Source organism: Taurulus bubalis, assembly GCF_910589615.1.
Source record: "Taurulus bubalis genome assembly, chromosome: 1".
NCBI lineage: Eukaryota > Metazoa > Chordata > Actinopteri > Perciformes > Cottidae > Taurulus > Taurulus bubalis.
The window spans coordinates 13,527,080-13,542,682 of NC_136589.1; the positions used below are offsets into that span (position 1 = coordinate 13,527,080).

Consider the following 15,603-nt stretch of genomic DNA (forward strand, 5'->3'; position numbering starts at 1 on the left):
AGAGCAAGTCGGGAGCAAGTCGGACACAAATCTAACCGGCATGCATTGCGCGCCGATCGCCGCCGATCGATTCTGCGCAGAACTGGCTCATCTCGAACGAGCCTATTTCCCTCTGCTGTGACATCACTTCCTGCTTTTGAAAATGGCGAATGGCAACATTAGAGTCGGTAAATGAGTTGTGTTTTGGTGCATGTGAGCCGGATTATCTGGAGCTGCCGGGACCTGAACGGACCTCGGATGCCTCGATAGGAACCAGATCCCCTCGTTGGAGGCTCTCAAAGTAAATCTGCTCGTTTTCTAGTCAAACAATAGAAACATACGCAGCCGCACAGCTGAAAAGTGTTTTCATCTTGTAACGCATGCACAGTGTTCATGCATTGATGCTTTGTCCGGACCAAACAAGGAGAGCGCACATTTAAAAAAAACTGTTATTATTTGTCAGCTAGCAGGTAAATAAACGACCAGCTGGCGCCCTGACTCTACGTAAGCCTCGTTAACTGATCAGCACGCGAGCATTGACGTCATCTGGCGTTGGAAATAGTTTGATTGCCTTGAGAGATATTTGCCATTCAACAGACAGTTTGATCCTAGATCTGAACCAGCTGCAGGTCCACAAGATGGCAAAGTCCCTGTAGTGGAAACAGGCTAAAAGCTCAGTTGAATGGTGGTAAAATATCTACTATTTAAATACTTATTAATTTGCTTTATGTGCAGAGTGTAACCATGAGCAGCCGAAGAAAGAGGGCCCCCCCTGTGAGGGTGGACGAAGACACTAAGAAGAAGTTGAACTGGAACATGCTGGACGACCGCAAGACAGAGGAAATCCGGGAGGACGATCAGACGGCAACCTGCTCCATTCCTCCTGCCGGCCCTCCTCCCAGCAGCTCATGTCTCTCAGGCACCCAGGACGTCGTGGAGGCCGCCTGCACCGGCTCTGTGCGTTTTGCAGAGGACCTTCCCGGCACGTCGGCGGACAGCGCCTCTGCCTCGACCTCCCTGTCCCTCACCGTGGAGCCAGCTGTGGAGCTGGGCCACATCTGGAAGGCGCTCATCGGGGAGTTCATCGTCCGGCCGGCTCGGGTCCCGTCGGACTGTGAACGGAGGGCGTTCGTGCTCCACAGGACGGGGGACCAGCTCTGCCTCAGTTTCAGCAGCGGCTGTGATGAGAGCTCCGGGCTGCAGAGGCCTGACGAGGACTCTTGCACGGCGGAGTGCAGCCTCCGCGTGATTCCGCTGGAGGACCTCGACTGGATGCAGAAGAGGAGGGTGTTGCAGCTCTGCCACCGGGCCACAGATGGGTCAGTCAAGGTACAAAGATATTTCAGAGAAGATGGAATGAAAACTACGACGAGTTACTTCACTGTCTTCATCATCAGATGAACTGAGGATTAACTGCATTGTGTTTATGGTAATACGGTATGTGCGTAACAGATGTTTCCACAGCATTTATTCCATCAGCTGTTTGTTTGTCTGCATCTGGCAGGTGGGGATTTACTTGCTGGAAGCTGGGCTCGGGAAGCCGGAGTTCCTCAGCGAGGGGAACGCTCGGATGAAGAAAGCAAATCAATTAATGCAGAAGTTAATGGAGTATTTCTACGATTTCATTATCCCCGGTGAGAGTCTGGTGTTTAATATGCAATGCTTCCTGTACGTCCAAGTTCTCAAAAAATAATAATCTCTGCTGTATTTTTCATGTAGAAGTTGTCGAGAATGAGGAGGATGAAGAGGAGGAATGTGACACTGACCTGGAGAGGCAAAATGTGGAGGAGCTCTATGACTACATCAGGCATCAGCACCAGAGAGAGAGCCGGGAGGTGACCTATGACCTCCAGCACAAGGCTCTCATTCCTGTTCTCAGACCCTATCAGAGCCAAGCCGTCAACTGGATGCTGAAGAGAGAGAAATACAGGAACACTTCACCTAAAGGTACTCTCTTCTTGTCTGGTACGACAGTACACTGCTGCGCTCTCAAACTGTGAAAGCTAGGAGGATGCTGAAGGGGGCTGCACGAGTGGTTTTGCGCTTAACTGCAAATCCTGCACATTCTTTACTACCAACCGTTTTCCAAAGTCTCTTGAACCTGGACATTGGATTTAGTAGCACTTCCTCTCTACTGATGACATTTAAGTTCAGGAACTCGCCACCAAAGCGGGCAGAGTTCAGTGGAAACAAAGGTTCCTATAGTGAAAATGGCCTCCGATCGGACTACGATAGCAGCATCAATACTTTCCATTTCTTTGCAGAACAAATTCTGCATTTCCTCTGGAGGGAGTTGATCACTTTGTGCGGAAAGAAGTTGTTCTACAATCCTTTTACCGGCTGGTAAGAATGTGAATGAATGTTAACAGGTCAGTTCACTGAAATCACACAAACATATTTTCTATCTTACCACCAGATCTATCTGCCCAGGCAGATTGTTTCCGTTTTATGTGTTGGGGATTGAACACATCTTGTGCATTTTTTTTTAATTTTTTGAGGAGCACAAGTTACATTCCATCAGCAGCGAAGGTGTCATGAATTGATATTTCAAAAGCTCAGCACATAAAACCAAAACGTATCTGATTGGATAGATACCATTAGAGGTAACTGGGAAAGTATGTCTTTCTGAATTTGACGAAACTGACCCTGTAATTTGCTATTTCGGCATATATATATTTATATCTTTTTTTGTTTGTGATAAATGTAAGTATTTTTGAAGCAGTTTTGTTCTTTTATATTTCAGCCTAACCCGAGAGTTTCCCCTGGCTGGTGTGGAATGGCCCGGTGGGATCTTGGCTGATGAAATGGGGCTGGGAAAGACGGTGGAAGTTTTGGCTCTCATCCTGTTTCACACCCGACAGGACCTGCAGCAGGAGGCCCTCACGCTGCCTGTGGTGAGGATACAGCCACAGATAAAAATATCAATTTCACCTTATTTCTCTCTCTTAACCTTCACCGTATTATTGCCACAGATGATTATTAACATACAATGTAGGATTATGACTGTTCTATTTATTTTTATATACTCTGTATAGACGTTGTGGAAATGTGTAATTGTTTATCTCTTTTGGTCTTGCAGGGAAAATCTGTAAATTATTTTGTACCACCTCCTCCTCTAGAGAGGAAGAAAGTTATCCGCTGCAAGTCTGAAGTTCAGCCTAAAATGAAAATGTCCTTCCCAAGTACGCCAGCCACCGTCCTTTCAGACATCACATCTTTTATTTCCACCGCAGTTTGATTTAAATATTTTAAACGAATCTGGTTATTTTTTGTGCAGCCGTGCGTGTCATGCTCCTCACTGCAATCAAGGAGATGAGATCCGGCAAAGGAGCCTCCGTCAACGCCATCTTCACCTACATCCGAGCCACTTACGGTTACGACCTCCTAAAGAACCGCAACCACATCAAGAAGATGCTGGTGAAGCTGATAGATGAAGGCCTGGTTGACCGGGTCAAAGGTCGCGGCTTGGCCGGGTCATTTAAACTGGGAAAGAAGTACAAAGAAACAAAAAAGACGTCAGCGGGAGCATCGAAGTCTGTAAGAATAAAGCGCTTCAAATAGAAATGTTTGAAGCTGCAAATATTACTTGTTTGTATTGGTGAACTTTTGTCTGATTTCTTTCTTTGGTAGAACTCCAAAAACACAGAGAGCACGCCCAGGAAAATGTTTCAGAGGCGAGCAAAAGAGAAAGCAGAAGCGGCTCTGCACAACTCTCTTCTCACAGAAGATCAAAGAGATCAGTACTCCCCTGCATCGGACTGTCTCGCAGCAGAGGAGACGGAAACAACGAAGGGATTGGATGAAAGTCTGACCAAGAGAGCGGATCAGTCAGAGTACAGGTTGGATACGTCCACCGCAGCCTTACAGATGTCTCCAGATAAAAGGGAGTATGATACACAGGACTTACCCAGAGTGGGTGATCTCCATGAAGAAAGGGGAGACGCTCCTCCGTTTGAATCACAGGAGGTAGAAACCCCCACCAGAGTGTCTGCTGCCCCGTTCAACACCCCGGACTACCGCTTTGAGTGCATCTGTGGTGAGCTGGGCCTCATGGACTACAAGGCCCGTGTCCAGTGTATGAACTGCCAGCTGTGGCAGCATTCGGACTGCGTGAACTACAAAGAAGAAAGCCTCCTGACCACACCTTTCTACTGCCCTCACTGCCTCGTCGCCATGAAACCCGTCTCCACTGGCGCCACCCTCATCATCTCCCCGAGCTCCATCTGCCACCAATGGGTGGAGGAGATCAACCGGCACATCAGGTCGTCCTCACTGCGAGTGCTGGTGAGGAAGTAGATGGCATTGAGTCTTTGGGCAGACGCTTTATCTACACATAATCTCAACAATAATAATCACAACATCTCGGCAAATCCAGAGTTGGGATGTTACATTTCTCCCTAAACAATGTCTTGAAATATCACTACAGCTACATATATTTATCGTATATATCATGGATGGTGGCACTAAAAGAGTCATCTCGCTAACCCTGACTCAGCAATCAGCTATCAGCTCCAAAGTTAAGGAAATGTCATTAGTTGACAGTGTTTCTTACCATAACTTCCGCTTATCATTTTCAATTTGTGTGTTTTTGCTAAACCTGACACATTGAACGATAACATTACTTAAACACAGCCCTTTATCTCAAGTGTTTCATAATCTCATATATATATATATATATATATATATATATATATATATATATATATATATATATATATATATATAAATATAACCTGATTAAGGCAGTTAAATTGGATTTTTCCACCATTCTTTCTGCAGCAGATGCAGTTTTAAAGTTCTAATTGTTGCAGCTATCCTTCTACTCACAATTCAGTTGCATTTGCGTATGAACAAAGTTGTTTTCAAAGAATATAAATCTGTGCATGTTCCCTTCCTCGTCTCATCTGCTTTTAATTTTTGTCCTTTTGTTAATGTATGTATGCTTATTTCCTCATCTCTCACATTATAACATGCATTGTCCTGCACTTTAAAAACAAAGCATAAAACTGTTAACCTTGAAGTACTTTGCTAATTTATACACTGTCTTAATCTCAGGTTTATCAGGGTGTGAAGAAGCATGGATTCATCCAGCCACATATGCTCGCCGAGCAGGATGTGGTCATCACCACCTACGACGTGCTGCGGTCGGAGCTCAACTACGTCGACATTCCCCACAGCAACAGCAAGGACGGACGCCGCTTCCGCAACCAGAAGCGCTACATGGCCATACCCAGCCCTCTGGTGGCCGTGGAGTGGTGGCGCATCTGTCTGGACGAGGCTCAGATGGTCGAATGTCCCACTGCCAAGGTGAGTCCAAGGGAAGACGGACATCAGCATCTGTGGTTTGGTTAGTTACACAAGGTTTTATGTGTTCATAACCCTATTTACCTTATATAGCAGAATACCATATTTATCTTGTATATTCATAGGTTGCATGTGTAATGTTCGACTGTGTGTTTAATAAATGTTTTATTTCCGTTTGTCTCTTGGAATTTTGCTTCTTCTCCCTTTCATGTTCCCATCAGGCTGCAGAAATGGCGCTACGCCTCGCATCTGTCAACCGCTGGTGTGTCAGTGGTACTCCTGTCCAGAGAGGCTTAGAAGGTAAAACCCCCCAAAAATCATTACATAGAAGAAAAATAGCAGGCCTATCTCTGTGACTTAAGACAATTTTTAAAAATCATCAAAACAACCAAATGTTTTCTGCACAGATCTGTACGGCCTCGTGCTTTTCCTGGGAGTCGACCCGTACTGGGTGAAACACTGGTGGGTCCGGCTCCTGTATCGCCCGTATCGACGAGGAAACACAGAGCCGCTGTACAACGTAGTTGCTCAATTATTGTGGCGATCGGCTAAAAAAGACGTCATTGATCAGGTAGTACAACATCATTTCTGTATTGCCAAAATTGAATCATAATTTGTGCCTATTTAAAGAATCTCCAGCAGTCTTGTTTTTATTCCTATGTTTTTATTCTTATGTTATATATTCATATTTTAATTCTTTTTTTTTTACTAAATGTAGCTTTTCACTGGCATCAGCAGTACTTTGTATACACTCAGTATTTATTACTCTCCTGTTTACATATGTTTATGTTCTTACTCTATTGTTTTTTCTTATTCTTCAGTTTTAATCTTTGATCAATCTGTGGCACAATAATATTCAAGCAGGATTAACGCTAATTAAATTCTCTGTCCTCCGTTCTCCTCCTCCAGATCCAGATTCCCCCTCAGACGGAGGAGGTGCACTGGCTCCACTTCTCCCCCGTCGAGGGTCACTTCTACCACCGTCAGCACGAGGTCTGCTCCCAAGACGCTCTGGTCAAACTCAGGAAAATCTCCGACTGGAGCCTAAAACTCGGCAGCCTCGACCGCCGCACCGTCCACACCATCCTGTGCCCGCTGCTGAGGCTGCGTCAGGCCTGCTGCCACCCGCAGGCTGTGAGGGGCGAGTTCCTGCCTCTGCAGAAAAGGTAGACGACCAACGCTTGCTATTACGTTCCCACGGCGAGAAGAGAAGCCTTCATCTGAAGGCAGCTGCAACGGTTAATTAACAATCAAGCTTGACTAATTAGAATCACATCATTAGTAACGTAATGGACCGCAGCACCCTTTGTATCAATTATACAATGTGCTGTTGTGTTTATTTACATTTGACCCATTCTATGTAATTTGCATCGGAGGGTGTGCTGAGTGGGTTTGTCTCCCCTCTATCCACAGCACCATGACGATGGAGGAGCTGCTGAAGTCCCTACAGAAGAAATGTCGAGTGGAGTGTGAAGAAGCCCACAGACAATTGGTGTGCGCACTCAACGGCCTGGCTGGAATCCACATCATCAGAGGTATGAAACCCCACTTGTGCTCCCGGCTTCCCATGGGAATTGGTTCTAACAAAACACAAGACGCAATCTCATCTTTGTGTATCGAGACGTTTTGTCTCAGTCAGGCGATACGATATGTGTGATGTGGCCGAGTGCACTGCGTCTCATTAGCTGCACATGTGACGGAGCGTGTTGAGTGTCACTTGTAACCACCGTCTCCTTTGCCAACCCCCGCAGATGAGTTCGTAGAGGCGACGGAGATGTATAGAGAAGTGCTTCGTTCATCAGAGGAGCACAAAGGCCGACTGAAAACAGACTCGTTGCAGGTATATGTGGCCTCATGTTTGTGATTACCATATGAAGGGTTTCCATCTGACAAGAGAAAGAGCCTTTAGGTTTTTGATCCTAATTAATAACTATTATATACTACTATTATTTTTTTCCTTTTGTGGTAAAATAGAGACTTCATGCTACCCACAATTTGGTGGAGCTGCTGAGCGCAAAGCATCCTGGGATACCTCCCACACTGAGAGATCACCGACTGAGTGAGGAGGTAATGCACAAATGTTTCTCTCAGGCAGAACACATCTATTCCAGTAACAAATTTGATCATTTCAATAATAAAACGTATCGATTTATTTAAATTATTTTTTTTAAGAATGGCCTTTGCTTTTTTTTACGCTCCGTGTCTCTGTAGGCGGAGCAACTGCGACAGCACTACATGACCAAATACGACTCTGAGGTCGCAGACGCCTACCAGGCTCTGCAGCCGGTGCTACAGAACATCAAGGAGCTGAAACGCAAAGTGAGAACTTATTATAACAGATCACATCTGTTATATATCATATACACAATGATGTACAAATATAAACTAGCATCGGCCTTAAACCTGCAATTAAACCTGATTTAGTGGGCTGCTAACATACTACGCTACTTTTGTTTCACACCATAATAACTACGTAGGACGTAAATGCTGTTTTATGTTTTCATATTGATGTTTTTATTGTATTTTTCTATTCCCGACCATATCTGCATTACTTTAGGTACATTAGCTGTTACTTAAATTTTGTTTCTGATTCATTGATTGAGAATATTTAATCGCTGAAATTACTTTTGTTTTGAGTTTGAGATGGTTTGATATTTAGACACACTGAAGTCAAGTTGATCTGTATTTGGAGTAACATTTTATTTAAGACGGAACCAAAAACATCTTTTCTGCTTATGTGTCTGACCTTCTCTCTTAAGGTCAACCTGAATACTCCCTGGTGGCTGGATGTTGTTGAGAAGGCCATCCGGTGCTCCAACGACGACGACCTGGTGTCCCGCATCAAGAATGAGCTGACCTCCAGCTACAAACAACAAGCCAACAAGCTCACCATGGCAGACAAGTACAGTGTGAATTTATACAAAAACAGGATGATAGGTTATAGTTGTCCTTACACTAATGTCATTAAAAAGCTAAATGTGGTGTCCTGCAGGTTCCGTGATGGTTGTGGTCTGCAGTTCCTCCTCACCACTCAAATGCAGGATTTGATGGAATCCCAAAAGACCGTGCAAGAGGCGGTGAAGAGTCTCGAAGGCCCGGCTTCAAAGAAAGTGATTGATGAGGTCACCATTTGTCACCTCAGGCCGATGAGACTGCCACTCAATAAGTGAGACGTCAGCTTTTATTTTTGCCTCTTCTTTTTTTTTTTACTTAAAATGCACAATGTTTTTATCACAGCTTTTGAATGTTTAACAAGTCTCAGCAACATGAAACTCTGCATTATTTTATTTTATTTTATTTTTGACTGCCTGTTTTTTATTTATAACTCGTATTCCTTTCTTGTCATATTTTAGTTGTGTTTTTTGCAAGGCGGATGTACTTTTCATCGATTATGAGTCCAAGTTGTTTTCTCACACGTAAGTACAGCAATATTTTAAAAATATCTGTCAAATTGCATGATAGCTTTATTTGCTGATTAATACAAAATTACCCTACAGGGTGAAGGGTCAGACGGCCATCTTTGAAGAAATGATTGAAGATGAAGAGGGGCTGATGGACGACCGCCTCCCGACGACCAGCCGAGGTCTGTGGGCCGCCAGTGAGACGGAGCGCTCTCTGAAAGCCGTCTTGTCTTTTGCCAAAGTGAAACGCATGGACCCCGAGCTGGTGGAGGAGGGCAACACCTTCATGGAACTGTTTGAGAACTGGAAGAAGGAATACAAGGTTTGTACGCAAACATATTCATTTTCAAGCGAGCTCAACCTATTGCATTAAAACATACAAACGTTGAAGAAAATAATGTCTCTCATTGTTTAAGACGCAATGTCAAGAGGTTTACAAGCACATGACAGTACAAATTGTAAAAAGGATCATGAGGCAGTTTGTTAACTTGAAAATAGATCATAAGCTGTCAGTAAAACATTATTAATCATTGAAAGATTGGTATTTGCCAACAATTCCCCTGCAGAGTGTCACATTGTTGACTGTAAAATAAAATACATGTTGCCTTTTTTAAGTGCTAATACTAATGAGAGAAACTGGAGTGAATGATCCCTCTGTGCTTCTCAGGTGCTGCATGAGTACTGGATGGTGCTGAGGAACCACGTGTCGGCCATCGATGAGCTGGGTATGGCGACGGAGAGACTCCGCGTGCGTCTGCCCGATGAAGCAAAGCCCAAAGTACTGCACATCATCGAGCCACATGAGGTCAGTTAAAGACGAGGAAACACCTTATTATTATGATGCATTATAACAACATAGTAATGGAAGTCTATCCTGTATAAAAGGTACTTAAAACTGGTCAATTTAATTGATATAGCCCTATATAAAAAATCACAACTTAAAAAAAAAATCAAACTTTAATGGGAAAAAACTATGAAAAGATTTGGCAACAGAGGATCCATCTCTTGAAAATAGGAATATTGTGTTATTAAAGCTGTAAAATCACTGAGATTGTTTGTGTTTACTGTGTTTAATTTTCACTCCAAAACTTGATTTGCAGAGTTGTTTTGCATTGAAAACACTAATATTTGATGTGCTGTGTTTCTTCATCAGTAAATACCTTTTGTACTTTGGTTTGGTTCTAAATAATAAACTCTTCATGGAGGAACTAAAAGATCAAATCTAGACTCTGACCCAGTATCGGAGATTTTGTCTGTGAATGTTTCCAAGGATGTAATATTCTGCCTGAACTATTTTTATTGCATTCCTGACCCCTGCCCTCGGTTGTTCTGCGTCCAGGTGGAGCAGAACAGAGTCAAGCTGTTGAACGACCAGGCGGTGGCCAAGTCCCAACTCCAAAAGAAGCTCGGCCAGTTTCTGTATCTCACAAATCTGGAGAAGGTAATTTACATTAGAGAGCAACTACAAACGACATAAATTCTTTCCCAGCTCATTCAGAGACTTTATCTCAAACTGTGTGAGATAATCTCATTTCAAGTGACACACATTCCTTTGTTCCAGTCCCAGGACAAGTCTACTGGAGGGCTGAACCCAGAGCCGTGTCCCATCTGTGCCCGGCCCCTGGGACAAGAGGTGAGCACTGTTTAGTTTTGAGATTTTAAATGTCTGAGTCTACTCGTATCCGTGTTGGTGGAGCTGCAGTAACATCTCGCCTGAAGCGGATTCGTTCTGCACCAGGATTCACATGTTCAGCATTTGGTTGATATTTAGTGTACTTTATTATTTAGCTTTGTGTACGAAACAATTAATTGATGATAAAAATGTGCCCACTGCATCCATGAGGTCAGCGGGTGGAATTCTTCAACTTTTTGGCATTCCATTGATTCAAATACATAGCTAAAAAACTCTATTTAAGGCGTTAAATTCATTGGCTCCAGTAAATTAGATTTAGTGGCGACCTACAAAGCCCTCAGGGCTGAAGTCTGCACAACAAACTGCTCTTGCAACTCTAGCTTTGCTCCCAACGGCGGCCGCTACTTCTGTATTTATGTTTAAAAGTCAGCGAAAAACAGCTTCTTTTTTTTAACTGACTTGAATGATTTTAAAATCTCCTGGACTATATTATTTTCATTTCACTTATCGGGTTCTATATTTTACAGTTTAATTATATTACTGCCTCTCTTCTCCAGTGGGCGGTGCTGATCTGCGGCCACTGCTTCTGCAACGAGTGCATCGCCATCATCGTGGAGCAGTACAGCGTGGGCTCGAGGCGGCGTGCCATCAAATGTGCCATCTGTAGGCAGACCACGTCCCACGCAGAGATCTCCTATGTGTTCACCACCCAGTCGTCCAGTCAGGACCAGGACATCCCAGTCAAGGTCAGTCCAAATGGCTTAATTGTCCAAACGTGGCACTTATGGGATTATACTTTGATTCATGCCTTGTGATGTATCTAATTGTGATTTACCAGGCCACTTTTTCTTACATTAACTCTATTGCATAAATATCCTCCTCCTGTGTTTGACAGGGAAGCCACTCTACCAAAGTTGAGGCAGTAGTGAGAACACTGAAGAAGATTCAAGTGGCCGACCCCGGGGCCAAGTGTCTCGTCTTCTCCACGGTAACTGCAAACTATCCTCGCTCTGCAAGATGGTGATTTACTTTGATGATATGGAGCTTGGATCTGATCCAGGTTGTTTCTTGTTTCTGTCCTGCACAGTGGCTGAGTGTCCTGGACATCATTGCTAAGGCCTTGTTTGACAACAACATGGAGTTCTCGCAAATCAACGGGATTCACAAATTTCAGGTTTAAAATTTTCATTGGAACCATTTTCGCAAAATGCATTTCACACCACATAGTTGCTTTTGCCTTCAATGTGCTGCACAACTACACAGAGTGGAGTGAACCACTTCAGAACAATTAACAATTAACATACTTTCTTTGTCCTCCACCAGCATAGCAATTCTCCAATTTGCCGCTAGCCCCAAACACATCATACCTACAACTATTTTTAGGTGTAATACATTTTTTGACCCGCAAACATACCTTCTGGATAAGAAAATATCTTATCATTTCTTTTGCCTCAAGGCCATCTTGTCTGGACATTTCGTTGAAATCAATTATAAAGTTTGTGAGATTTCCTGCTGACAGGTGGACAGATATATAACAAATTATAAATAAAATGCAACCTCCTTCCTAGAGATAATTATCTCACATCTGCAAATCATATTGACTTGCAGATCTAGAGCTTATTTGGAGGTTCCCCCCTGAAACTAATATGTAAAAAGTCTAAAAATAACTTGTCGGTCAAAGAAAAAATGCCCAGAGTTTGGATGAGTCTCCTTCCATTGCAAAACAGCTACATTATGTCTTTTTGGGATATTGACTTGGTTTCAGAGGCTCTTCTTTTGTAAAATTTGGAGAGTTAAAACTTCAGGATGAAAAATTAAAATATTGAATACTATAACAAAATGTCTATCAGCAAATTCCACATTTATTAAGACCCAAATACAAAAATGCTTAGATCTACTTTAGAGATCGCTGTATTAAAACCTACAAGACACCTCAAATATCTTGAGCTCAAATTAAGCGCTCGCCAGAAATCATTGGGCCGTTTGTAACTAGCGTACCGACTTCAATTTTCCAGGAGAATCTGTGCTCCTTCAAATATGAAGAGAAGATCAACATCCTCCTCCTTCCTCTCCACACCGGCTCCAATGGCCTGAACATCATCGAAGCGACCCACGTGTTGCTGGTGGAGCCGATCCTCAACCCCGCTCACGAGCTCCAGGCCATAGGCAGAGTGCACCGGATTGGCCAAACCAAGTAAATCATCATAATAATAATACTTTAATTTGATATAGCCCTTTTCTAAATACTCAAAGATGCTTTTCATAGGACAAGTAAGATGCGGGGAGTTGAGTTTTTTTATTAGGAACTTTTCCCTCAGTTTAGACCTGAAAACACAGACGTGTCAATGTTTCGATCGACACGCAGTTCAAGTTTTCCATATTTGTTGGTGTTTTTGAGGTTTTTATGGCTTCAATCATGGCTGTCATCTGTACAGTTATTTTATTGTTATGTTATACATGTGCCTCCGCTATTTTGCACATTTTGCGTAATTTCGGTTGTTGTCTCTGTCCGGCAGGCCGACATTTGTTCACAGATTCCTCATCAAATCCACCATTGAAGAGAGGATGCAGGCGATGCTGAAGACCGCAGACAAAAGGTAAGAAGAATAATGGAATAAAGTCAAGAGCACTTTTGACATTTCTATATTTAAAACCAATGCATTCAAAGGCATACTGAAAGTACTGATATTAGTTTTTATTTTAATTCTAGTCACACCAGCACAACCATGAAGCACTCGGAGGCGGCCGTGCTGACCGTAGCCGACCTGGCGGATCTGTTTACTGAAGATGCAGAACATCTGGAGTGAATCTGAACACCTGGATAACAATGGAGGATCACCTGCTGAGGACACACAGGCAAAGAGAGCTCACTCTCTACTCTGAAGAACTCTGATTTTGCACATTCAACTTTTTTTAAATATAAAAACAGCTTGAAGTTGTCAAATACATTCCCAAAAATATATATTTTATCAGATCACTGACAGCTGGTTACATGTCTCTTAATTGTAATGCAGTTTTTAATCTCTTTGGAGTATTTGTGTATTTGGATCACTTGTCATAGTCGTAACTTAATGACTCAATAACTACGTCTGCTGTTCAAGTCCATGTTTGACTAGACTGAACAGTATTGTTTGCTTGTGTTAAATATTATGTTTTATGCATTTATATACAACTTCACTCTAAGTTTAGTGGAAATTGGAGGAACTCGTATGCAGTGATTGAGGTTCCTTCACAACTATCAGGAAATAAACATCTGATGACAGGACATCGACCTGTTGTGACCGGCTCTTTTTGTCTGGTGCATTTATTGTGGTTCATCTTGTGTTTGTGTAAACATAGAAGCAGAAAGAAAGCCATTGAGCTTATCTCTCTTTTACAAATGAAGAAGTCAGAGATTGTAGCAGGATTTTCTTATGCCAAACAATCTTCTTCAAGCTATTTGTCTGCCAAAACAATGCCAGACAAGTCAGCCGGACACTTATTTGCAAAACAAAACAAAAAGCACAAGATTTAATGTCTTGGAAACTAATCTTGTAAATTAAACTCATAAAAGTAAGAAAGTGAGACTTTTTCTCCCACATTATCTCCTGTATTTCTTATATTACCACTTCCAAATTGTCTGCACAAGTTTAAGAGTGATGTGGTTGTTTCATTGCAATTCTCCTGTTTCAAAGCTTTTTTTCTTTTTTTGGGGGGGAAAGTGATGAAAACAATGTTTCTGTTCTTGTTTGCTTGCTCAAGTATTTTATGGTCTCTTCCACCACACACACGTACACTCGCAGGTCTTTGGCATCGTGACTGAAATGCCCTCGACTCGTAATTGCTTTCTTCTCGTCTGACTGACTGGGATTCCCGCACCAGTAAAGATTTAAAAATGTCCAGACAAAGGATGGAGACGACAAAGAGGGCCGTCCCCGTCCCGTTGTTCCTCTTCACATGGTTACCAGACACGTTGTTGCTCCCTGTAGGAAGAAACAGTTGTAAGATGTTTACTAATAGGACATCGCCGCAGTAGGCGGTAACATACGTGTTACCTTGGACTCCCCTCAGTTGCCCCTATTCATGTGTGGAATCTCATTGTTGGTGCGGACATCATTCAGGCGGGTGTTTTAAGGCCAGAGGGAGGCTCCTAATTCATCAGAGCTGTGTTTCGAGGGTTGGCGTAAGAGAGAGGGGCACTACGTCTTGTGGTGACAGCGAGCTTTTGGTGAATAGTCCCCGGGAGATTTTACAGAGCTTCGGGGAGAGGGCCAAAAGGTAGTGCGTGGCTAAGCTGAGAGTCCTTGGAAGATGGCACCTGCCAGTTTGGTTTTTGCCTGGTTACTGCTCACCATGAGGATGGTCACCTCGGCAGTGTATCTGGAGCCGGAGGAGGAGGGTGAGCTCACACTTCACATCACACGCCCGGGGGAGGAAGTGTCAAGGGTCAAAAAAACTGCTTTACGTCGGGAAAAAACGCATTCATGAGGTCATTAGAGAGCAATTTTTTCATATTGCCGATTGTTAGTTTAACATGGGCTTCCCTGGCTTTTTTTCAAAAGTGATCATTTATTGCTTCAGGTCAATAGTGATATCATTTGGAATTATGTTTTTTAGCAGGAGTTAAAGAAGTATTCAGATGCTTTTCTTTGGTCAAAGACCATCACAAGTAAAAGTCCTGCATTCAAAATCTTTAAGTACAGAAGTATCAAGAATAAAAATACTCATTATGCAGCAGATGTCTGACTTAATGTTACTACACAAAATATCATTTGATCAATATTATTGATGCATTAATGTGTAAGCAGCATCATGAGCTATTTTTAACTACGATGTTTACTATTGGTAGTTTCATCTCTAAAATACATTATAGTTTAAGAATGCATCATATGGTTCTTATGTAAAATCCTATTGCTAAAGTAATTTACTGAACAATACTGCCCTCTGAAATGTACTGGAGTAGAAGTATAATGTCACAGACCATGGAAATACTACCGTGCTTGACTTGGTTACTTTCCAACACTGACATTTGGATATCAGTGGGTCGACTTTGTGTGTAAAACATGCAGATTGTCTGAGACTATTAACATATGTGATAATACACAAAGTAAATATAAATCCTTACCTTTGAGGGGAAATGGATATAGCTCAAAGTTTTAATAAAAATAATCATCTCTTTACATTGAATAACATTTTGGTTTTGTGTGAGATGTAATCTGTTCTTCTCTTCTCTTCTTTCCGTTAGAGCTTAATGACACCGTCATTTGTACCAACGACCACATGGAGGTTGCTATTCCCAGTGCTTTT

At 42.7% G+C, this 15,603-nt stretch overlaps 1 protein-coding gene across 1 annotated transcript; it reads left to right on the top strand.

Moving 5' to 3' along the window:
• Positions 1-723: 723 nt before the first annotated feature.
• On the top strand, positions 724-13,575 carry shprh (SNF2 histone linker PHD RING helicase; the record flags this gene model as incomplete). Its single annotated transcript, XM_079237652.1, has 29 exons — positions 724-1,308; positions 1,484-1,613; positions 1,699-1,926; positions 2,244-2,322; positions 2,723-2,873; positions 3,059-3,161; positions 3,257-3,516; positions 3,610-4,263; positions 5,035-5,286; positions 5,505-5,583; positions 5,691-5,854; positions 6,193-6,449; positions 6,697-6,818; positions 7,035-7,123; positions 7,258-7,350; positions 7,495-7,602; positions 8,043-8,185; positions 8,276-8,449; positions 8,637-8,699; positions 8,781-9,006; positions 9,352-9,489; positions 10,024-10,125; positions 10,246-10,317; positions 10,875-11,063; positions 11,213-11,305; positions 11,405-11,491; positions 12,333-12,511; positions 12,834-12,914; positions 13,028-13,575. The coding sequence occupies 29 exons, from the start codon at positions 724-726 to the stop codon at positions 13,122-13,124; spliced, it is 4,998 nt and encodes a 1,665-aa protein (XP_079093778.1). The 3' UTR covers positions 13,125-13,575.
• Between the last annotated feature and the right edge of the window lie 2,028 nt (positions 13,576-15,603).